The sequence below is a fragment of the Lissotriton vulgaris genome, chromosome 11, assembly GCF_964263255.1.
Source record: "Lissotriton vulgaris chromosome 11, aLisVul1.2, whole genome shotgun sequence".
Classification (NCBI taxonomy): domain Eukaryota; kingdom Metazoa; phylum Chordata; class Amphibia; order Caudata; family Salamandridae; genus Lissotriton; species Lissotriton vulgaris.
In genome coordinates, this window is record NC_141699.1 from 303,865,536 (window position 1) to 303,890,768 (window position 25,233).

Genomic DNA, 25,233 nt, shown 5'->3' on the forward strand with positions numbered 1-25,233 from the left:
CTGCGAGACCTATTGCACTGTGTGAGGGTGAGGTGTTGAGGGTGAGTGAGGGTGGGGGTGAGTGAGGAGTTGAGTGTGAGTGAGGTGTTGAGGGTGAGTGAGGTGTTGAGGGTGAGGGTGAGGGTGAGAGAGTGTTATTGTGAGTTAGGGTGAGGGGTTGAGGGTGGATGAGGGTGAGGGTGAGGTGTTGAGGATGAGTGAGGATGAGTGAGGGTGAGTGAGGGGTCGAGGGTGAGTGAGGGTGAGTGAGGGTGACTGAGTGTGAGTGATTGTGAGTGAGGGTGAGTGAGGGTGAGTCAGAGTGAGTGAGGGTGAGGTGTTGAGGGTGAGGCGTTGAGGGTGAGGTGTTGAGGGTGAGGTGTTGAGGGTGAGGTGTTGAGGGTGAGGTGTTGAGGGTGAGGTGTTGAGGGTGAGGTGTTGAGGGTGAGGTGTTGAGGGTGATTGAGTGTGAGTGAGTGAGGGTGAGGTGTTGAGGGTGAGTGAGTGAGGGTGAGGTGTTGAGAGTGAGTGAGGTTGAGGTGTTGAGGGTGAGGATTTGAGGGTGAGGGTGTGAGGTGTTGAGGGTGAGTGTTTGAGGGTGAGGGCGAGTGAGGTTGAGGGGGTGAGGTGTTGAGGGGGTGAGGGTGAGGTGTTGAGGGTGTGTCATTGAGCGTGAGGCTGAGGTGTAGAGTGTGAGTGAGAGTAAGAGTGAGGGTGATTGAGTGTTTTAGTGTTAGTGAGGGTGAGGTATTGAGGGTGAGTGAGGGGAAGGGTGATTGTGGGATTGAGAGTTAGTGAGGGTGAGGTGTTAAAGAATGTATTTCTCGTAGTGAGGTTTAGTTTTCCTTCCCGTAGCGCACACTAGGAAATCCGAAATATACAAGGCAGTCTATGGACGCTGCGTTTTATTTAAACTAAGCCTACTTTGCAACCACACACCCCAGTTGAAGCGAGTCTGCTGGCAGCCGGTGTGGGAATGTGCATATGATAGGTTAAGAAAAAAATATTTGGACGCCCTTCGAACGTGTTTGAACAAACAGTACATTGAACTATGTGTTTATAATTAAAAAGATGTCTAAAATACTGTCATAATTATTTTGAGCCCATGTACCAGCCGTCGGTCGCTCTGCGCAACGAGGCGCACGGGGCAGGACCTATCCCTTGTAAAACAACCCGGAATATGGGTACATGTAGCCGTATATCCACCCGGTGGGAACCTACTATACGAAGAGCATTCATCAGATGTTTTAGTGGCACAGGAGTCGCCTAACCAAAGGACCACAGAGACAACAGGTCGGGTGGGGGGCGGGAGAGAAGGGAAGTGAGCGAGTGGGAGGGAAGCGGGCCGAATGAAATTTCAAGTCGGGTGGGGGGCGGGAGAGAAGGGAAGTGAGCGAGTGGGAGGGAAGCGCTTTGTGGTCGTAAAGAATGTATTTCTCGTAGTGAGGTTTAGTTTTCCTTCCCGTAGCGCACACTAGGAAATCCGAAATATACAAGGCAGTCTATGGACGCTGCGTTTTATTTAAACTAAGCATACTTTGCAACCACACACCCCAGTTGAAGCGAGTCTGCTGGCAGCCGGTGTGGGAATGTGCATATGATAGGTTAAGAAAAAAAAAGAAGCCGGAGGTAAGAGAGGAGAGGGGGGAGGAGAAATGCGACACGGCGGGAAGGGGAGGGGGCGGAGCGGGTCAAATAAACAAAAAACAAGCTGGAGGGAAGAGAGGGGAGGGGGGAGGAGAAATGCGACACGGCGGGAAGGGGAGGGGGCAGGGGGTTGGCTGAAGGCCCCGATAAGTAAGTACCTGCTCGGAGGAACACGCAAGCAAAGAAGCCCTGGGTAACTGCAAAAGTTAGGTCTCAAACACTAATTCAAGAGTTTCTTTTTCGGTGTCTAATTCTAGCGATGGCTCATATGCAGTGATCTTAAAAACACACGCTCCTTGTAAATCGGCCCTGTGAAGCAGATCGTCTTCATGGGTTTTGTGGTCGTAAAGAATGTATTTCTCGTAGTGAGGTTTAGTTTTCCTTCCCGTAGCGCACACTAGGAAATCCGAAATATACAAGGCAGTCTATGGACGCTGCGTTTTATTTAAACTAAGCCTACTTTGCAACCACACACCCCAGTTGAAGCGAGTCTGCTGGCAGCCGGTGTGGGAATGTGCATATGATAGGTTAAGAAAAAAATATTTGGACGCCCTTCGAACGTGTTTGAACAAACAGTACATTGAACTATGTGCTTATAATTAAAAAGATGTCTAAAATACTGTCATAATTATTTTGAGCCCATGTACCAGCCGTCGGTCGCTCTGCGCAACGAGGCGCACGGGGCAGGACCTATCCCTTGTAAAACAACCCGGAATATGGGTACATGTAGCCGTATATCCACCCGGTGGGAACCTACTATACGAAGAGCATTCATCAGATGTTTTAGTGGCACAGGAGTCGCCTAACCAAAGGACCACAGAGACGACAAGTCGGGTGGGGGGCGGGAGAGAAGGGAAGTGAGCGAGTGGGAGGGAAGCGGGCCGAATGAAATTTCAAGTCGGGTGGGGGGCGGGAGAGAAGGGAAGTGAGCGAGTGGGAGGGAAGCGGGCCGAATGAAATTTCAAGTCGGGTGGGGGGCGGGAGAGAAGGGAAGTGCCACACTCCTGAGAAACAAAACCCAGATGGAGGACACTGCTCCCGTCTCGTCAACCAGGATCTTCAAAGAGCACTGCTACAAGGCTGATCGGCCAACTCCCATGTTCAGTCCGGGGACATCCAAGACGTTAAATAAACAAAATGGCTGTCATGCACCCCTAGTAAAAATAAAGGTCCCCAGAGCAGTTTCACGCAGTATTGCAGGTGGGGGAGCTGCCGCAGTAAACGCAGCCATAGATCCACAATGCATCCAAAGCGTCACAAGAGAGCAGCGCAGCTCCATAAGGGGAGGGGAGTGGAAAAAGGGGAGCCGACGGAAGGAAGAGAGGGGAGGGGGAGGAGAAATGCGACACGGCGGGAGGGGGCGGAGCGGGGAGCGGGTCGACAAAGTTGAATACCAGGAAGTGGTGTGTCACGAGGGGTGTGATGTGGTAGCAAGGGGCCAATCTGGATGTGGTGAAGGGGGGGGCCGGGGAGGGGAGTGGAAAAAGGGGAGCCGACGGAAGGAAGAGAGGGGAGGGGGAGGAGAAATGCGACACGGCGGGAGGGGGCGGAGCGGGTAAACAAAGACGGACGTGCACGCGCACGCGCTTTTAAGGTCAATGCGCATGCGCATAAGCTCAATGCGCATGCGCATTGACCTTAAAAGTCACGGGCACTGCAAGGAATCGCCACGATTCCTTGCAAGTTAGATAAAGAGTCGATGAGCCCCTATAGTCTCGCTTGCTCGATGCGCATGCGCATCGACAGGCGAGACCTAAAAAGGGTGCGAGGAAGTGAGCCACTAGTGAAAGTGGAAGGCTGAGCAATTGCCCTTGCAATCGTGTGTTCGTGTAGGGAAAAAGAAGGACAACATAGGGGTTGGTGAAAAAATGCACACAAGGTGAAGGTGAAAAAAGGGGCGAGGAAGAGAGGCACTGGTGAAAGTGGAAGGCCGAGCAATTGCCCTTGCACTGATTGTGCCACCCACCTAAGTAGCACTTGCACTGATTGTGCCACCCACCTAAGTAGAACTCTAACCATGTCTCAGGCCTGCCATTGCAGAGCCTGTGTGTGCAGTTTAAACTGCCATTTCGAAATGACAAGATAATCTTCAAGCCAGTCCAAAACATTCCCTTTTTATACACATAACTAACCCCTAAGGTAGGCCCTGGACAACTCAGATTGCAGGGTGCAATGTATTTGAAAGGCTGGACATGTACTTTTAAGTTTTACATGCCCTGGCAGTGAACAACTCTCAAATTCGTTTTTCACTACTGCAAGGCCTATCTCTCCCTGAAGGATAATATTGGAATTACTTGATTAAATTTTATAAGTGTAATTCCCAATTGTGAAGAGAAGAGACTTTTCAAGTTTGGTGTCTTTGGAGTCACAATTAAAATCACAACTCATAGTGAAGTCGGATTTCAAATTGCAATTCGGAAAATACCACTTCTAGAAAGTTGGCATTTTATTACTTTAGCCATTTGGTGCCTGCTGTCTGTTTCTGATACACATCTAAGAGGGTGACAGCTGGACTTTGTGTATTCCCCCTAGACACCCACACACAGCGGGAGCATATGTGACACTTAATACGCCATCCTGGCAGGATGGGAGGTAGGAGTTGGACACACACGAAGGGGGTGAATAGAGTAGACCACACAAGCAAAACAAAAACATAAACATAAATATCCCAAGCAGGCAAATCGCTCTGTTTGGAAAAACTACCCTCACTCACATACCGAAGTATGTGACATGCTTCATCATTGGGCCTGCTTACAATACGCCCTGGTGTACCCACACAGGACGGAGCATAAGGGAGGGGGAAAAATAATAAATTCCACTTAACAAGACGTACAACCAGAAAAATTCAACATAGGACTACACATAACATAAATTGTGGTGAAAGCCATGCAAACACCCAGTGACCAAAACTGTAAGTGCGACAAAAAGTGCAGTACAAGGGACATGCTTAAAACTGATTAGGGGTGCCAACCAAACAAGTATATTTATTCAACTTTCCTTGGTACCCCTATCAGGATTAAAAAGTAAAAAAGGGATGGGAAATGCCTTAAGGAGAAATTTAGGAATCTCAAGGCTTCCCTCCTACCACTGCTAAAGTCAACATGTTTCGACCGTTAACTATGTGCCTCTAAGGGTCAATTCGGTCTTCTTCAGGACTGTCGCAATCAGTGCCACTCTGGGTCCTCCCGTAATTCGGACGAAGGATCCCAAGGGATGGGCAGGTCCACTGGATCCGTACCCTTCCTACGTTATGTGTGGAGACTGGTCCCTGTGGTGCGGGACTTCATTCACTGTAGAAACACAAAGGGTGATAATAGAGACCCTCACTTAAGCCTCTACTCTCTTCTTCCCCATCTACAATTGTCAAGCCCCCTCAAATTAAGTCTATGTCAAATGAGTACTGGTTAGGCAAGCTACTCAAGTATCTGCTCATAGTTAGCTGCCTATTCCTGGGACATGCCCTCCTGTTTATTTGCAGCATTTCGCACTAGTTGTCCGTTGCTTCTAGGTTTTTCAACCTCTATACACCGTGTGCATCCACGCATCAACAGGGCCCCCCCTCTCTCTAGAGTCACGAGGGTCCCCCCCCACACACACACACACCACACACACCCCAGTAACTCGCAAAAAGAATAATATAAAAGCCAGGCAGAGTTCACGTGTATGTTTAACTCCTGTAATGTTTACTCACCGAGTTTATGTGGTCCATAAACCCGAACTGGTGTTCGGCAGGGAGATGGCCAGAGAACACAACCTGTGCAATAGATAATGGGGGTGGGAGAGTTACCTTTAGTTCACCCGTCTTCCGAGGTGCACCGAAGGTCTAGTATGCCCTCCACGTGACAAGCGCTTCAGTGCCAACTTCGGGTACCTCCTCATATCACCAGCCCCTATGGTCACCCTTTGTGCCCCCTCCTTACTGTTTCGTCGGCGCACCGTCTCCTGATAGCCTGTATTCCGTAACACCGCGCAGCTAGTGAGCGCGGTGTCGGGGAAAGATTCTTAAAGCCATTTCCTCAAGTCCGCGTCCCACGTGATGACGCCGTCAGCGTGATGATGCGGCACACTTTTTCCATGTCGGGTGCTCGGGAACACGGGAGATGTAGTTTAAAGGGGCGGATCGACTAACTATGTCGGTTCTAGCCGCCTATGTGTCCTTCCTAATGAAACTGACTCGGATTACCAATATTACTGGGAGTCCCAGTATGTTAAAGAAAAGGAAAAAGAAAAAAGAAAAAGTCTCAAAGGTTATCAATGGCATGTGCCATGAGGGATGTTCAGAATATTCTGCTAGGGGCTCGATTCACTGGGTCACATCGGCAATCTCCCCGAAGCCCGTGTATCTATCACTCTCATTGCGGGGACCCCTACCCGATTCCCAAGTCTGGACATATTCCCCTCCTACTGGATGATAGAATATGGCCATCCTACTGCCATATGGGTTAACAATAAAGGCTGTAGCCCCCTATGGAATAAGTAACTGGAGAGTACATCAATTATTAATCAATGAGTGAATTGACAGTACTAGAAGGGATAAGAACTATAGATGTAATTGGTATCATCTTGTTCTAAGCAAAGGAATCCCTGATACTACTGCTATGTCCAGGTAGGACCGTGTTGATGCCCAAAATTGTAATTGTAAATCTCTATTACCTGCTTAATGACTGCCATGGGATATCATCGTTGAGTCCCACCACATGGCTCCTAAGGCGATACACCCATCTTTGCTCTCGTCGGAGCAGGAGCCTCTAATCCTCTATCTGATGTCTCCCCAACTGGACCCTTTCTATCACGGTCCATCTTAGGTCATCTATACCATGGCCAGCCTCTTGAAAATGCGCTGTGAGCTTTGTGTTGGATTTGCCACACCTTATCGTACTCCGATGTTCCGTTATTCTTACACGCACCTTTCTGCTCGTCATCCCCACGTACATTTTTTCGCAGGGGCAGGTTAACAGGTAAATCACTCCCTGGGAGTTACAGTTAGTGTGGGATCTCTGCTCCCAGGGAGTGCGGAGGCCCAGCTCTATGGATTTGGAATTGCTAGTGAGGTGACACACACTGCACGAGCCACATTGAGTGTGGCCTGTTAGTCTGGGTAGGCCAGGCAATACAGCAGGTTCCCTACCTCCACCCAAGGCCCTGGGTCGAGTGTGAACGAGAAGATCCTTAAGATGTTGGCTGCGTCTATAGGAAAAGAGAGGTGTTTCAATGTTCATGCCCCCTGTGTTGAGTATCTTCCAGTTATGTAGAACAAGACGTTTTATTTGTTTGGAAGCGGTGTTGAAAGTTGAAACAAATACTGTTTTTTCCATCTGAGGTCTGGTGGTTTTGGACAGTAGCGCATCGCGATTCGCATTGAGTGCTCTTTTCTTCGTGTGTGTACATTTGTGATTCATGGGGGTCAGGGGTGGTAGAGTCTAAACTTATAGGACCCTCACCCCTTCTCTGTGTTGAATATATAGGGAGGAGTTGGACCCAGGCTCACTTACACCTGATTGTTCTGTTCCCACACAAAGGGCTGCATATCCCCTTGTAGTGAGTCGGGTGGAAGGGCATGAAGGGCAGGACCTTAATGCACATCAAAGGCCTCTCTTTGAGGTCTCCTCTACTTCAATGGCCTAACTAGGTATAAGTACTGGACTTCAGACACCACTACTTCAGTACACTTCTGGACCTGTGAAGATTCTGCCAGGAAGAAGGACTTCTGTGCTGCTAAAGGACTGCCATTCTGCTGGACCGCTGCTTTACTGGACTCATGCCTTATTGTGCTGTCCTGCTGCCTGTTGTTTCCCTACCTGGGTGAGAATGCCTGGACTGGACCTGCATCACTTGAACCCAGCATGGCTCCAAGGGCTAGCTGGCTGGCTTCCTGATCTGAAGTCTTAGGGGCATTAAATGTTTCCAACTTACGTCTTCTGCACCTGGACTCTGCTGTCTGTGAGCCTGCACTGCTAAGTGGTGGCACCCCAGTCCTGGACCCTTGGAAGGGAGGCCTAAGATGCTTGCTTCAGCAAAACCCATGAATTCTCTGTCAAACTGGTGCATCTGTGCCATTGTGCGGATTAGAACAGGAGCATTGCTCCTGTTTTATGAATCAGAACCAGGGCATCGCTCCTGTTGCATGGTTCGTAACCAGTGCATCGCTCGTGTTGCATGACCAGAACCAGTGCATCGCCTCTACTACGTGGATCAGGACTAGGCACCGCCCCCAATGCACGGATCAACAAAGACGCATTATTTCAGCCTGCATATTCAACATCCACTCAGTCAGGATCAAGGCACTATTGTTCAGCAGGCCTCACTAAGTCCCTTTATACAGCCCGGTTAGCCAGGACTTTGGACTTTGCCTGGGCCAGCGCAACCGGATATCCCAAGTGAGCGCTTATTACTTCTAAGCCCTATTTTACAGTTCACGCATATCTCAAGTTCTACTGATTGCATTTCTGTTGTTATTAAATTAAATTCTATATTTCTAACCTGGTGTGGAATGTTTTTGTGTGGTGTTTTCATTGTTTTACTGTTCAAAGTGTTGCACAAATACTTTACACATTGCTCTAAAGTTAGGTCTGCCGGTTCTGTGCGAAGCTACCAGAGGGTGACCACAGGTTTAAAAGGGCAGGTTTTAACTGATTCAACGAAGGCTATCATAGAAGGAACAGAGCAAACCCACGGAGGAAAAAGGTTCAATAACCTAAGATCCAAACAAGAGAACCTGCATTGCATCTAGGAACTTTAACATGAACAGAGTAAGATGATGTCAAAAGCACATGCGCAGATTAAGCTGGAGCCAATCTTTAATGAAAGTGGGGGAAACGTAGTACCTAGCATGGTGAACCAAGCAGAGGACTTTTAAGGGCACGTGATTCTCAGTTAACCAGTGAAGGTTATCTTGAAGGGGTTTGGCATGTAAAAAATGAGAGGAAACAATGACCATGTGAGTCGCATGGTTCTGCTTCACATGAAGATATGGAGTTGATAATTTACTAGCCCTACGTAGATTGTGTAGGCATATTCAAGAAGCAAACCCAAAGTGGCTCTTACAGATAATTCTCTGCTACAATTCAAAACTAATATCACCTTTATTTAACAATGAAGGACCCCAGTAATCATATGGCAGGAGCTGGCTCAAATCAAAATAGGCAAAGCCTTGGTGTTGTTTGACATCCAAGAGTCCTGTAGAGGGAGAGCTATGGCATTACAGCACAGACATATTTTGTGGGTTCCATCGTCAATCACCTTTAATATCTATTCAAGTGAAAATCTGGTGTGGAGTACTACCAAGTAATTACTATGTTGTGGGGTGCTTGGTGGCCCACTGGCAATAATGGAGTGGCAGAGGGGATACTGTCATCCGAACGGTGGTATCCTTGTCTTCACCCCTGCAAAACAATTGGTCCATGGAGGTAGAACCTTGCTTTACTACCTACCTCCAACGAAACTTAGAGGTCTCTTCCTCCTAAAAACTCCTGTAGTCGATGTAAAGTATTCAATACAAACAGAGAGTATCCAATAGGATAGAAACCTCGCCATAATCCTGCGCATAATAAACTGGCAAGAACAGCAAAACTCCATCTTCATAAGCTTAAAAAGATTTGCCACTTTATTGCACTAGACTAGCTATGAACTGCGGTCCCTAGTAATCTCAAAGCAGACTTTTGCAATTCCAGATTGGCAGGAGAAAGCAGTGCTGCATTCATCGGTAAGTCTCATAACCACCTCACACCAATTTGATCACATAACCCTACGATTCAATTCAAACTCTACCACCTATCATTCCACAACATAATTCTAAACAATCTTCCATACTCAGCAGATTGCTCTCCATCTCTTGCAGCAAAAGAAGCCTTATAAGTAGGCATATATATATATAAATATAAATATATATATATATATGTGTGTGTGTGTGTGTGTGTGTGTGTGTGTATATATATATATATATATATAGATATATATATATTAAACACACTCCACCGGCGTATTCCTCCCTTCTGTCTCGGAAAGAACAACACAGGAGCCGTGGCCTCTATTCGTGGTGCAGTTTATTGCAGACACAACGTCCTACGCGTTTCGGAGTAAGGCTACTCCTTCATCACGGGCCGTGATGAAGGAGTAGCCTTACTCCGAAACGCGTAGGACGTTGTGTCTGCAATAAACTGCACCACGAATAGAGGCCACGGCTCCTGTGTTGTTCTTTCCGAGACTGAAGGGAGGAATACGCCGGTGGAGTGTGTTTAGTAAGAAAGGGGGTGGCTACCCCTGCCGTGAGCCCGCCGATACAGAGGCAAGGGATCAGCTAAAATTTCGTGTTCATATATATATATATATATATATATATATATATATATATATATATATATATATTTTTTTATCCTCATTCGCCTCCAATCCCAGACGACCAAACAAGTAGAATGTCATTACTGTTATTCAATTTCGAGAGACGTAGGCACTCGAGATGATACCGCCCGCCGACCGGTATATTGACAAAACCTACAAGTTGATGTCGATGACCTCTCTTTTTGAAGGAGATGGTGGTCGCCCTTTTGTAAGATCTTAACCACTGACTGTAGCTATTGGCCAGCAGGAGAATAAAAACCTGGAAGGCCCAGCACAGTCCCCACAGCCCAGTCCGAGAACTTCTAAAGAGGCATAATCGTGAGATCAAAATAGTTAGTTTAAATAAGTGATGACTCAACAACTTAAACCCCCAAGTATTTGCAAAGGATCACAAAGTAACTATAAGGGAGACCAGTTAGGCAAACAGTCCCATAATATTTTCTTTTTACTATTCTGCAATCTGGCCAGATCAATCTTGGAGGTTTTAGATCAAGAGGACAGTCAATCTGAATGTGTGGGGTGTAGCCTCTACCCATCCTCTGCATATGTCTCTTCTAGCCAGCAGGATTGCATAGAACAGTAAACCCCTAGCGGGATCTGTAACTTTACTGGCAATGCCAAAAATAATCAAGGCAAGGGAAATTTGGACTGAGGCCTCCAGAATATCAGCTAGAGTTGCCCCCTCTTTCTTCCAAACATTCAGAAACAGCTGGGCAATCTTTAAACAGATGTATGTCTGAGGCATTCACCAAGTCACATTTCTTGCAGCTGACAGAGGGGCCCTTTGCAATTTTAGAAAGTCTAGAAAGAGATAAATAAGCTGTATGAGCTGTGTAATAGTGGTTTCTCCTAAACCAAGCTGGCTTTATGACTGTGAAAAAAGTGTTGAAAGAAGTTTGCCACAGATTTTCCCAATCTTTGCCTGGTATAGAAACTCCCCACAGTTTTTCAGATAGCTTAAAATCACCATCTATGACTTCCTCTATGGCCCAATAAAAGAAGGACACCTCTTTCCTCCCTGCCGGTCTCAATACCAATTGCTCCTCTAGCGTGTTTCCTGTACCAATGGATTTTTGGGGATTCAGAGACCAGCTCTGCAATTGTAAATATTTACACCTGGACATACCGCCCTCTACCTTATGGTCAAGTAAAGCCCAAGACAAAAGTGAACCATCAGTAGTCAGATCGCCCCACACCAAAAGCCCTGCCTGTTTTAACAGGATTGCCAATTCATCTTTCAAACAGTCCGGAGATCCAGGAAAGCCCCATGAAGGATCCAAGCTTGAAAAGTAATTTAAGCCATTACATTGCTTAATTCTTGCCCATGTATGAGCCATGCTCAATAGGACTTTCAGCCGGACGTTCTTGAAGAACTTCTGATCTTCATACTTAAAAAGGAACCCCTCATGTGACCGCCCTACTCCATTCAGCATAGCCAAAAACATACCGCCCACTCTGACAGGTCTGGGGATTTCAACAACATTCTGGAATGCGTCAGCTGAAAGACCCAGGTGTAGTATTGGAGATCCTGGAGTGTCAGGCACCCTTTCTCCCTCCTGCATTTTAGTTTCTTCCAAGCTATCCTCGTAGATTTATAAGCCCATGCAAATAAATTATTTGCTGGCTGCAACTTGTCCATGGCCTGCTTTTCAAAATGCAAATGAATGGTGCTAAAAAGAAAAGTAATTTTTGGTAAATAACCATTTTTATTAAATTAATTCTCCCCAAAATAGTCAGTGGGAGATGCGTCCATGATTTCATAAGTGTCTGGCACTCCCTAGAGACGTTTGCCAGGTTAGTGTCTGAGATCTTGTCTATATTTTGAACAATCCTAAACCCCAGATATTGTATGCTGCTTTTTGGTTGGTATCGACACTTTGGCAGATTCCATGACATAATGTCAGTTTTCTCCTCATTGATCTCACCAGCCCAAAATCTTTTGCCAAACTATTGACATGGGGAAAGGATGACTCCAGATCAGACATAAAGATCAAGATATCATCCGCATACAGGGCTACCTTCCTCTCCCATACCCCAAACTTGAAAGGTGTAATCCCCGTCTCCTCTCTGAGACGCTGTGCAAAAGGCTTTATATACATGTCAAATAGAAGGGGGTGAGGGGGCAGCCCTGTCTGGTCCCCCTACTGATCTTAAAGGGGTTGGTCAGTTTGTCATTAACTAGGAGTCTTGCTGATGGATCACTGTACATAAGCTGGATAACTCTATAAAAACTTTTCTAACACTGCCAAAAGATAGGTCCAATTACCCATATCAAAAGCCTTGGTGGCGTCAAATGTCATAGCTGCAAGTGGTAATGCGAAGGTGGAAGCCAGATCAATAGCTCCAATAAAGTCATATGTAAGATCGTGTAAATGCTTGCCTCTCAAAAAACCCTTTTAGTCTAAATGTAACAATCCACCTGCCACTGACCCCAACCTGTCTGCCAAGACCCTAGTGAAGACTTTGTAGTCCGTGTTTAAGAGGTAGATGGGTCTCTATGACCCAAAATTCACAGTAGATTTCCCTGTTTTCAAAATTAGTGTTATAGTAGCTTCTCCCCATGAGGCTGGAGGTCCAACACCTTCCAATAGTATTTTATTAAATAGTATTTTCCTAACCAGAATTATTGCCTCTCCCAAGCATCTGTATAATTTGACCGGAAAATCATCAGGCCCCGCAGCCTTACCACTCTAACATGCCGAAATGGCTTTCCTGACCTCCTGCTGAGTTATATCCAGCTCGAGATTGTCTCGCTGGGAAGAATTTGAGGAGGTGAGCTAAATTCCACTTAGCCAACCTCTAGCATGACTGCTCTCTACCATGTTAACTTCAGTATATAGATCTTGAAAGAATGTGTGGAAAGCCTCTCCAAACTCTTCGTCCGTATCCGCCAGAGTGTTATTATGTTCAGTGTCAATATGCTTTATATACATGTCAAATAGAAGGGGGTGAGGGGGCAGCCCTGTCTGGTTCCCCTACTGATCTTAAAGGGGTTGGTCAGTTTGTCATTAACTAGGAGTCTTGCTGATGGATCACTGTACATCCGCCAGAGTGTTATTATGTTCAGTGTCAATATGCTTTATATTATTACGAACCCAGTCAGTCTTGGCTTTCCATGCGGGCAGTTTACTAGCCCCCTCCCCATATTCAAAATGGGCAAGCTTACTGGCCATCCATTTTTTTAGAAACCCTCGTCTGGATAGTGTTCTCTAATTGGTCTTCCAATGTTCTCGGTCTCCCCAAATGTGTCTGGCATTTTACAGCGTCGTCTTCCCCATTCAGGCTCAACTCTACTGCCTTTAACTAGCACTCGGCCTGGCCTATCTCCTCTCTGTACTGGCTGTTCTTGTGGCACGTTCTACTGGTGACCAGACACCTCAAGTAAGCCTTCCAAGCATCTCAGACCAGTGAAACCTCGGCCGAACCAATGTTTATATTAAGGAAGGACTCTGTCTCTTGGGACAGATATTTAACTTCTAACTTCATCCAGGAGTATTGGAAGATCAAATGTCCACCTCCTTAATTGGTCTTTCTCCTCCAGGATTAAATCCATCCATACTACAGCATGATCAGATAAATGGGGAGCCCGGTAGCCTATATCTGATTTTACCCCTCAAATCCTGACTAACAAGAATGTAGTCAATCCTTGATTTGTGTCTCTATTTGTGATTGTAAAAGGAGACGCCTATTTGGGAGCCAGACCTTTCCCTCCAAATATCACATAATCAATTTTGCCTCATCATCATTTGTAGAAATGTCTAATTGGGGATTCAAGACAATATTAAAATCACCAGCCAAGATAACTGGTTCTGAAGATAGTTTTCAAAGTGGAAGGGTCATCTTGATTGGGGCCATAGTAGCCCACAACTGTTAAAAGAAAACCCTGAACAGATCGTTTAACGATGACCCATCTGCCACCTGGGTCTATCGTTGTATCTAAGATACAAGCGTTTGCTTGTTTTTTCACCAAGATGGCCACTCCTCTAATGTTAGCACTCTGATTAGAGGTAACACAATGTTCTATCCATCTGAACTTGCTAAAGATTCCACTTATTTCTTCTTTCAGTAGATATGTCTCTTGTAAAATCTCTTGCAGTAAAAGAAGCCTTAGAAGTAGGCATATATATTGTTCAATGCAATATTTCACTCTGCAACAGGAAATTCAGCTCTAAGAATTCGAACCACATATCCCAGTGCTTCAAGATCTTTCCTGGCTCCCTCTGGAAGCCAGAATAACATTTCAATTAGTAGACATCATCTACAAAGTAATTCACCCACAATTTCCTGGATATATGCAGTCAGCCTTCAAACGTGCAGGTGCCAACAAGTACACATAGCACTGAAAAATGTCACTACTTCCAGTGTTGATGCTAAAGCCTGTTCCAACTTATCACTACTACTAATTACTTTTACATATGGCCTTATACCACGAGGCCTATAGTGAGAGCTGCAAGCACTGCAACAATCAAAGGACTTTCTTTAATGACAAGAACGAGCCCAGTTTTTTTTGCCTGTGGGGACCTACCGCCTGCAGCACCTCCGCAACTTTGCTGACACCGCCAGAGAGTCCAGACGCTAGTGCCAGCGACGCCGCCCGGGACTCTAATTCCCGGCAGCCCCAGCAGCGAGCGCAACGCGCACACTGACCACAAGAGCAGCAAGCGCCAGGAGGTGCATATAGCCAGCACAGGGCTCTGGTGGAGCGGGAGCCCAGTTTCTTTGCCTGTGGGGACCTACCGCCTGCAGCACCTCTGCAACTTTGCCGCCACCGCCAGAGAGTCCATACGCTAGCGCCAGCGCGGCCGTCCTGGGACTCCAATTCCCGGCAGCCCCAGCGGCGAGTGCAACGCGCACACTGACCTCGAGGGCAGCAAGCGCCAGGAGGCGTACATAGCCAGCACAAGGATCACCCGTCGCAGGATGCGTGCGAAACTTGCGCGGGACGTGCCGGGCGAAGCCCGGGCCAAGGTCGGGGACGATTGAGGACGGGGCGGGCCCCCCTCTTTACATCTGTAAACAAAGGTTAGTACCTGGATGAAAGTCCGCCATTTCTAATTAAACCCTTCTTGTTAATATTACTGCAAGTGATCAAAGGAGCAGCTGTTTTTCAAATCCTTGCAGTGATGACTACTTCTAAGGCAGGGAAGGGCAGGAAGTCTATCACTGGAGGGTCAATAGCGGGCACTTTGGATCAATTTCTCACAAGAGACTCTTCTGTGCTGGCATATGAAATAGAACTGACCGAAAGGAGGTTACCCTTGGACCACGCCTTTGACAAAACGATTGTCTATGGACAGGCTGGCCCAGGTGCCGTCGCCTAACCATCAACAAGTCATAGATGTTGCCTTGGTAGGTGACAATGGAGAGGGGAGCCAGCTACTACAAGCCGACGGAGGCTCGCCCATTTCCTCTGCTAGTACGGATCTTACATCAGTTGCCCGATGCGTTCCTAATCAAAACGGTGAGCACACTGGACCATCAGCCCCGAGACTGAAAACGCGATCTGCACACAGTTCTAAAGTGGTGGTTATACACCCTGCAGTAGATCTAAACCCTAAAAGGAAGCGTGGAGGAGCCCCGCTGACAAGCAGGAAAGCAAAAATCCATGAAATGCAGCAATGTGGGGGAAAGTCCAAAAATAAGAAATCCAAATAGCCCTGCCACATGCCAGCCTAGTGCCCAAGTGATTGCACCCACACCAAGCCCTAGTGTTGTGTGCCCTACTGAGTTTGGAATAGATTTTTGGTCCAAATTGGAACTTATTTTTACTAAGACATGTCTCCCTCTTTATGATAGACTCAATTTGATAGAAAATAGACTTTTGCGCCTTGAATTATTGTCTGCTCCTGCCCAGGCACAGGATGGAATCAGGGACAAAGGGGGCAATGGAAACCAAGGGATGCTGTCCAGGCCAACCAATGAAGATGGCCACCACATTGCCACGTCCACCACGAATAACATAGTTGACTTATCTCCCCCCTCTGTATTATCTAATGTTCTCCTACCTCAACCTAGTGTCACTGCTGCGACTAATAACACAGTAACAAGTAGAAGTGTGGAGAATGGGGGTGGTAGCGGGCTGAAAATCAACAACCTGGAGTAATCAGTAATACGCGCTCTGATGTAACAACAATAGGACTATCATGTATAGATTCCCCTCCAGAGTCTGTATCGTATGTGGTGGTGCTTGCTGGATTTCCAGTGTTGGATCAGGGAAAAAGGGAGGCATACACTGAGCTAAAAAACAAATGTATTAATTGTCTCAATTACAACAGGCCTCTTCCCACTCAGGTATCAGGCGAAATTCTGTTCGCTAGACGAGTGGACTGGATGGGGCTACGGAAAAAAAAACATTATGGGGGACTGTGTTATAATTAATTTTAGGAACAGTTGGGCTGTTGAACATATCTGTAACTGGGTTCTAGCATGCTCAGAAACGCTAATTCAATCCCTTCCCCTAACCTACTTTTATCCTGTTACACATACGGGTTTTAGTTCTAATACAGGAGGCCAGTTTTGGGGGGTTCAGGATACTTTTGGTCCTAGTGCGCATGCTGGGCTTGCAAACTGGAAGGGAGGCAACATTCACACCCCTATACTGGCAACGTTTCCCCAAAATAATAGATTCAGTGTTTTGGACCAAATCGACTGACGGCCAAGGAGCTGTCTGTCTTTTCCTCCCCTCGCTGATGACCAGGGCTCATTAGTAGTTGGAGAAGTCTCTGATGTAAATGTCTTCCTCACTTTTATATCTAGTCACCAGGGGGGGTGTGTCCACTGGAGGTAACCAGGGGTAACGACAATGGGGTTAGGGTATTCAAACATGGGGGTCTACTGCGTGGAGTCCCGTCGTCAGAAATACAGGAGAATTATAGCTGTGTTATAGTCCCGCTGGAAACAAGAAGGGCCCAGGACAGAGATACAAGACAAGGCGCCAAACTGTGGCAGGGGGGAGGAATTCTTCGTAGGCCCACTTGTTGGAGATAATGGTTGCTCTGGGGCACAGGGGGAAACTTTGGGCGGGGAGAATAGTGAAAATATCAAAATTCTCTCCTGGAATTTGGCTGGGATTAAAAGTAAATTAGCATGCCCAGAATGGGGTTTGTTTGTAGAGAAATGCGACATTTGTCTAATGCAGGAGACTTGGGCGTTGGAAGAGAATTTGAGGGAAGGTTTTGCCACTTTTAGTATACTGGCTACAACGAAGGGCAGGGGTCGACCATCGGGGGTTTAAGCATCTGGGTAGGCACTCATCTGGGCGCTAAAGCAGCTCAGACACCAACTAATTCCCCTGATGTACAATGTGTCCTCCTAACGCTCCCAGATTGTACACAAATTGCCCTACTTAACATCTATTCGAGGCCTACGCAGAGTGGGCAAGAATCTGGAGTAATTGATCAACTGAGGCAGTTTATTACGACTCTTGACCCAGCAGTTGTTCTAATAGTGGTTGGTGACTTTAACTGTCAGTTTGAGCCCCGTACCAACGCAAGTATAGATGGCCTATCTGACGAGGACAAGTATTGGCGTATTTCTGAACCAAACATTTCTCCAGTTAGAGCATGGACGCCGCTGGTCCTCCAAATAAACTCGTTCACCCTTTCATCTTCTCTGAGGGCATGTAATAGACAAAATCGGATAGACAAGGCCGACCGACCTTTAATAGAGAAGGGCAAAATTCCCGTATAGACTACATTCTAATTGAACCCAGAACTTGGGATATGGTTCTGGATTTCCAAATCCATCCAAGGAAAGACAGTGACCACAATGACCTGGTTATGACACTTAAACTAGGGAGTTTGGGCCTGTCTAACCCCGCATTAGAGATCAACCCAGTACAATATCCTCTTTCGCTAATTAACAACAGGCGGAGAGTCAAATGGCCACATATACAGGGTTCCCCAAACAGACTTGCATATATATATCTACAGGCAGTGCCACATCTAACAGAAATGGGCGAAGTTGGGGCTATGGAGACACATCTAGGACTAGATGATAAGCCCCTGGAAATACACAAACAGCTGGCTTCCAAACTGTTTGATGTGTTTTATCCGGATGGAAGCAAAAAGGCAAGACCTGTCTCTACCCATCCCTGGTTCGACTCCAGTTGCCGGAAAGCTAAAAAAGATTTGCTATTCGGTGTAAAAGCAAAGGATAAGACAAGGATTAAACAATGGATACAATCAGGCTATCCAAAGGGGAAAGAAAGAATGGGAAGCAAATAAATGGGAGAATCTTAGAATTGCCCTCAAGTGTAAGGACTCAAAATCCTTTTGGGCAATCGTTAGCTCTGGGGGGAGAGAAGGCAGATTAGCGATTGAACCCAATATAGCTGCAGCGGTTTAGGAAGCACATTTGTTAGCTTTGTATGCATACACAGGCGATGACAGTTACTGAATTCAAATCTCTGGCCTTCTCCATGAGCATCGATTGGAGGGGGTCTGGGATATTACTGCATCTGAGGTCGAAGCCGCTATCGTCAAACTTCTACCCAATAAGGCACCAGGTCTAGACAAGCTCCCGGGGGTTTTATTTCAGTCTGAACCGAAGATATTGAGCACCATATTTGGGTGTTTTTTTTAATGCCATATTAAAGGGCATGGACCCACCGGATACCTGGCGTGGATCAGAAATAGTCCCTATCCACAAAAATGGCTGTCCCCTTGTGCCGTCAAACTACAGGCCTATCAGTTTGATAGATATTACCCAAAAACTGATGGAACGGATTATTTTAGATAGAGTTCAGGTCTGGATAGAGGAAAATGAGATCTTGAGTCCTCTTCAGGCCGACTTTAGGACGAGTATTTCGACTTTGGACCAGATATTTAGACTCCAGGTTTTGTACTGGAAAACAGTGAGTGTGGAGGGTGGCAGCCTCTACCTCATCTTCGTTGACCTATGGTCAGCATTTGATCTGGTCCCGAGGGATAAGCTGTGGAGTGTACTGCTCGACTTAGGCCTACCAACTTATCTATTGGATGTGCTCATTAGGCTTCACACTGACACTTATGCACAAGTTAGGTGCCGGAAGCACGGAGAACTGACAGCCCACTTCCCAGTGAAAAAGGGGGTGCGCAAGGGGTGCGGCCTGGCCCCTACCCAATTCAGTCTATATATAAATGGGCTCATAGACCACCTACTTGGAGTTAAGTATACCGATGCACCAAGGCTGATCTCTGACAGGGTGCCTGCATTGAAGTTTGCGGACAACACTTTGTTGTTGTCCAAAACATCAACGGGCATCCAACGAACCCTGGACGGCTTTGCTGATTTTTTTGTTTCAAGAGATCTAGAGATAAATTTAGCCAAGACTACATTTATGATTTTTAATCCTCCTAGGCAGACTTGCCCAAATCTTTTCTTGGAGGGAATTCCATTGGAACGTGTAAAAACTTTCAAGTACCTAGGTATTACCCTCAGGGAACACTTTGATTGGGACACCCAGTTAAATTAACACAAGTGGCGGGGGGATCCTGAAAGTGCACAGAGTATCTGAATTTAAGCCAGCTACCCCTGTTATAGAAATTTACAAACTCCATGCTAGAGCGGCTACTATGTACGGGCGGAACTTTGGGGACATCGTAGGCCATCCAACTTCATGAAGGCAGAACACATGTTTATGAGGAACTTACTGGGTCTTCCAGTGAGTACACCGCTAGTGCCTGTCCATATGGACCTAGGGCTATCCCCGATTGAGGAGTAAGTAACTTTACAGCCACTGACGTATTGGAGAAGATTATGGTCAGTACCTGAACTAGCTTCCTACAAAGATGAATACTGTGAGGTCTGGGCTGCACTAAGAACAAAGTAAATCCTCACATTAAGGCAATTTGCACCAGGATTGGCCTACATGAGCTTTGGGAGACTCCTGATGCAACTTGCCAGCACTAGCCAGGGCTGATCTGTTTTATCACTTCAGGCAATATAATCTATTGTCCCTGCATGAGAGTTCTACAGTGGGAAGGTTAACAATAGAGTTTATTCAAGTAAAAGTAGATTACAGACAGGAGGATTTCTTAGATTTGATCTATCCACCACTGGCGAGGGAACTCTATATGCAGTTCAGGATTGGTACTGGGGTAGTTTTCCGCTCAGGGCATTTACTAGTAGATGGGATAGTATGAAGACTACTGAATGCCCTGCATGCAAACACAGCCTTGAAGATGATATTCATGTCCTTTTATTCTGTCCAGCTTATCAGGCCACACGGAAGTGTTGGTTGATTCCGATCTGCAGAAACCTAGGTTTCAGACAGTGTGCTCAAGCTTATAGAGTCCTAAAGTACGACACCCATCCCCCCATTACCTTTGCCATTTCGTGTTTTTTAAATAGTATGTGGTATAGACGTAGGAAATTTCTTGAATAATTTAATTGTTAACAGGAATATTTGCTTAACATTGTATGAACTTCTTCGATAACTATTTATTGTTTAATTCGTTTTTATGATGTATTATGTCTTAGTTTTAATCTTGTGATTAATGTGTACATATATGATGGGGATTGAATTTGTATTGTACATATGTTATTTTTATTCCTTTACCTTGTGTCGTGTATATATTTTATCTGCACTATTATGGTACGTAGTGACCGAAATAAAGTTATCGAATGAATGAATGAATGAAATCACTCCCATTAGGACTCCAGTTTAACTAATAGCTTCGCTAAACCCTCCACATATCTTGGTTTTCTTTTACTGTCTCACTATGCTTTCCCATCATCTCTCTGCCCCCCTCTCTTAACCTTGATTCTCCTATTCTGAAATCACTGCACCTTCAATAGACTCTACCTGTCAGAATCTACTATCTCTTCCCTAAGCCAGGAAGATGTATTCCTCACAAGACTTTGTTCTCCCATTTGGTTTCTGTTGTTATCACTGCATACAATATACACATTTCAATGCAAATGATGCTTGCTATCATCCTGTGTTTTTTTGCACCATGCACTGATACCTTTGAGTGGTGTACGCAGCATAAGAATGTATAAATAAATAAGTGTAGGAAGCATATTGCCTGTGTATCCGTACAACGTATCTGTTGTTTCATTAAAAACTAATATGACATTTGGAGTTTTCCCTCTACACCAACTGTATCCCTCCTGCTTACACAAGCGCCAGCTGGTGCCTTACAGCGAATTAATAAGTATTAACATTACCAGATATTGTTGAAAGACTGACTAATTACAATACTCTTGCTATCTAAATTTACACTTCCACTGGGGAGAGTTGACATTTAAAATAAAGCAAAAACAATGCAAACTTTGCATCCATCTAAAAATGCCAAGAAAGTAATTAGTTGACCAAGAAGAACATGCGAATGAATAACCTATGACATGTTTACAATAATCACACATCAATCTCATTCATGTAAATCTACATGTGCACCGTGCATTATCTGATGAGTACAAAGAAAAGCTGGGATGACCACCTTGAAATTGAGCAATAAGCAGTACCAAGAAAAAGCCATTGGTGGAGAGGATGAGATCAGTAATGTGGCTATGAGTTCAGCTCCACTGAAGAACACAAGGGCATTCATTTGTGAAGGTAAAGAACTAGTGAAGTGAAAAAAAAACACCCAAGCTGGCGTAACTCCATGAACGTTTATGTGGCCACTCAAAAAGAAATGAGTGAGAATGCATTGAATTGCATGAATATAATGATGGTAATGAAAACACAGAAAACATTCCTGACTTACATTGGGTTGGAATTCACTGGATGAAGGATTACTTGGGGTGCTTGGGTTGGTGTCTCAGGCACGACATCTGAAAAAAAAGATCTCAGACTGAGTGCATGAGTGAAAACTTTAATAAGGAAGAGACAGAGCCAAAGGAACACGGGTGGAATAGGAAGAACATAAAATTGTAACTGAGAAAAAGAAAACTGTGGCGAGGAAAAGGACAGGAGGAGAATGAAATGGAAAGGTGCTAGAAGAAGGTATATAAAGGGTTCTATTGAAAAATGCTAACCGAATAAATGGTAGGTGGAGACAATAAAATGCACAACAGAGAGGTAGAGACAAAAAGAGGACATAGGAGTGTCATTCAAATGGTGATGATTGAAGGAAGGAGTCGTAGGCACAAATAATCAACACGGCATGGAGATACAGTTAAAGAGAGTGAGGGAAAACAAGACAAAGAAAGAAAAAGTAAAACTCACAGTGGAATAGATAAAGGGGCTCAGAAATGGAACCAAATTTACATGACCATATAGTAGAATGGAGATGGGGGAGAGGAACTGAGATTTGTTAAACCAAAGTAAAAGAACAGAAGACAGAGGGAGGAACAAAGATTACATGAAAGGGGTACAGAGACCGCAATGACAAAACAAGGGGTAAGGGAAGAAACAAACTCGCACGAGTGGCAGGCATTAGAGGGAAGGTGAGAAGTATTGATTTCTTAAGAAGTACTATGAGACAGGAACACAGGTAAGTAAGTAAGTGTTAGGAAGACGAAGGAGAATATAGGAATGAAGAATAATGAAACAAGAAACGATGGAGGAAGCAGGAATAAAGGACGAAAAGGAGATTGAATACAAGAGAGATGAGGGAATAGAGAAAGGTGAACGAAAAATAAACTAACAATGAGGGTGATAAAGAAAACAGGCGAATAGGAGACAAACATATAGGAGTGAAGGAAAAGTAAAAGTGTTTTGCAGCGAGGGTGAGCATAGAAAAAGAAATGCAGGTCAATAAAAAATTATGGGGAAAAGGCAGAGGCAAGGATTACGGAAGTGGCACCACCTTTCTTCTTTGCCTAGATTCGAAACAAGCAGATCGATTACATTTTTCTCGGTGGATTATAACTACATCTGTCATGGTGGAAAGTGGCACCTGTCATGATGAATGGCACTTACCTGCAATGCTATATTGCCAAGCTTAAAAGGGTGATGAGGAGTCTTGGTGGATGTGGCTGTGCTTGTGATTTGCCACTTCTTGACACTTTCTGCACTCTAATAACAATCTAAAGTGGAATATCATAGAATTTTACCACCATATTATAGGTAGAGTTTGGCTGTCATTACGGGTGCTGTGCCTCCACCCCCTTCCGTTTTAAAGGCATGATAAGCAAAGGTCAGCCCGTCAGACACTCACCATGTCAGGGTCAGGCAGCCAGGCTCTTTACATACATCAATGTGCAGGCACATGTCAGCATTAGCCATGCTTTGCCAGGCTGGAGATTCACAGCCCTGAGAGCAGTGATGTCATCAGCATAGCAAAGCTCTGAGAGGTCCTTCCCCATTTGACAAGGGACACTATCACTGACAGAGACAGCCCTGGGCAATTCAGGTTTAACCCCTGAAGTGCCAAGAGCCCAGTGTCTATTGATGAGCCTCGTCACAGAATGGGGCGGTGTCAGCAAGTCTCACTGACCCCACCCCTTCTGTAATGAGTTAGGGAAGGACCTGCTCTCCTCGACTTGCAAATGATAGGTGTGTGTGTGTGAACCATTATGAATGGAATAGTGTGAGGGAGTGTGCATGTGAATGGCTGGGCGCGAGTATATGTGTGCACACTTGTGAGTATATGGGTGGAAATGAGTGAGTAAGTGTGTGTGTGTGGCTTCCCCTCTACTCATCCCGTTATGAGCCGCCACTGATCATAGGACCCACTTTAAGTCCCCTCTCAAATAATCAATAATTACATTCTGGTCCACTGATCCCAATGGAGCGCTCAACCTACTAGCAAGCTCCTCAAACTCAGCCCTTTCTAACACAGACTGAGAACGATAGGGATGTATCATAGTCACCTGATGAAATTATTAGAACCAGATTTCACATGCCGAAATTGGTTGTAGTAGAATGAAAAAATCCTAATATTAAACTTCTCTTCTTATCCTTGCTAGTCAATCATTCCTGTTTACCTGCCCGATAACAATCACATGTTTTATTCACCTCATACAAAGAGATACAGAGACAGTGAAAAAACACTGTTACATGTCAGTTCTTTGAATGTCAGTCATTGGCCCAATCTCCTATGAGGCACACATTAGTGGATGGCTAGGATGCAAAACGCAAAGGTAAAATATTGGCATCACTCTTCTAATGAAATGTACTCTGTTTGAAAGTACAACCTGCCTCTTAGAAGGTGTGAAATTACGATTTTCCCCAAATAATGTAGAATTAACAGAGATTTGCTCAGCGCTATATTGACATTGCATAGTCTAGCTGAGCTGTTGGATACCTATATGTGTACTATTATTATTTTTTATTTCATGCATAGTTAATTAAAACCATTGCATATAAAACAATAGAAACAGTAAACGAAGCAGAACGAAGATGAAGCCCATTAAGTACATAACAAAATCATGTTAATAAAACACTTTGCCCATTAAGTTGCTTTAAACGAGGAGTCCCATTTATTTTCCAAATAAACCCTTGAACTTTACAAATCATTCACTGAGACTGTGTTAGTCACCTGTTACGAAGCTTTAGGAGCTTGTTTGCATGAGGGGATGCCCATTAATTTAAAAGACAATCCCAATGACAAGGAATGTCCTGCCCTACCCCACTTATGGGGGAGTCAAGGAAAATCCGTATATGTATCTGGAACATCAATGGCCGAACAATATGGAGGATCCAGGTGGTGCTAAACTATCTAAAGACATTTTACTTGACATTACTTCAAGAAACCTAGGAGGACCCTGCGACTGAGGTACAGGGGTACAAGTCACAATTCATTGCAGCAAAGGGATCCAACTTTGGCCATCGCTCAGGGGAACATATGATATTTGCCTCAATAATAATAATAGGAGCAATAACACCAGTTGAAGCACAAATTGCATCCCCAAGTGACATACATGCGGTAATGACATCACTTAAGTTTAATGAGGTAGATCAGTCACTCACAATAATCAACACATACGTGCATCCTAAGCACAGGCTAAAAGATGCACAAGAGCTAATCAAAGACCTGACAGGGATTATAGACGACCAGGACAAGGAGCACATCATCCTGGCAAGTGATTTTAATCTTCACCTCATTGGGAATGTGTCAAATGATGAACTAACAGAATAACTAACCACAGTTTAGGGGATACCAATTCAAGGTCCAGCATTCCCTAGCAAACCCACAAGAAGTTCAACCTTCCTACACCAAGAACTTGAACATCTAAATATGAGAGCTCTAAATGATTGATTCAAGGGGGACAATCCATAGGGCCCACCTTTCCACTCCACAACTGTATCTTCTTACTTAGATTTAATTTCAACTCTCCCAATGTTCCACAACATCGACTCCTTTAGAATAGGTAACAACGAACAAAGAGATCAACTGCCAC

At 45.2% G+C, this 25,233-nt stretch overlaps 1 protein-coding gene across 1 annotated transcript in view; it reads right to left on the reverse strand.

The window, feature by feature from the left end:
* Positions 1-25,233, reverse strand: part of KSR2 (kinase suppressor of ras 2) — a 1,792,292-nt gene that overhangs the window by 749,803 nt on the left and 1,017,256 nt on the right. Inside the window, exon 13 of the mRNA XM_086943271.1 lies at positions 21,654-21,720. Coding sequence (XP_086799397.1) covers positions 21,654-21,720 — 67 coding nt within the window. The remainder of the gene's footprint in view (positions 1-21,653; positions 21,721-25,233) is intronic.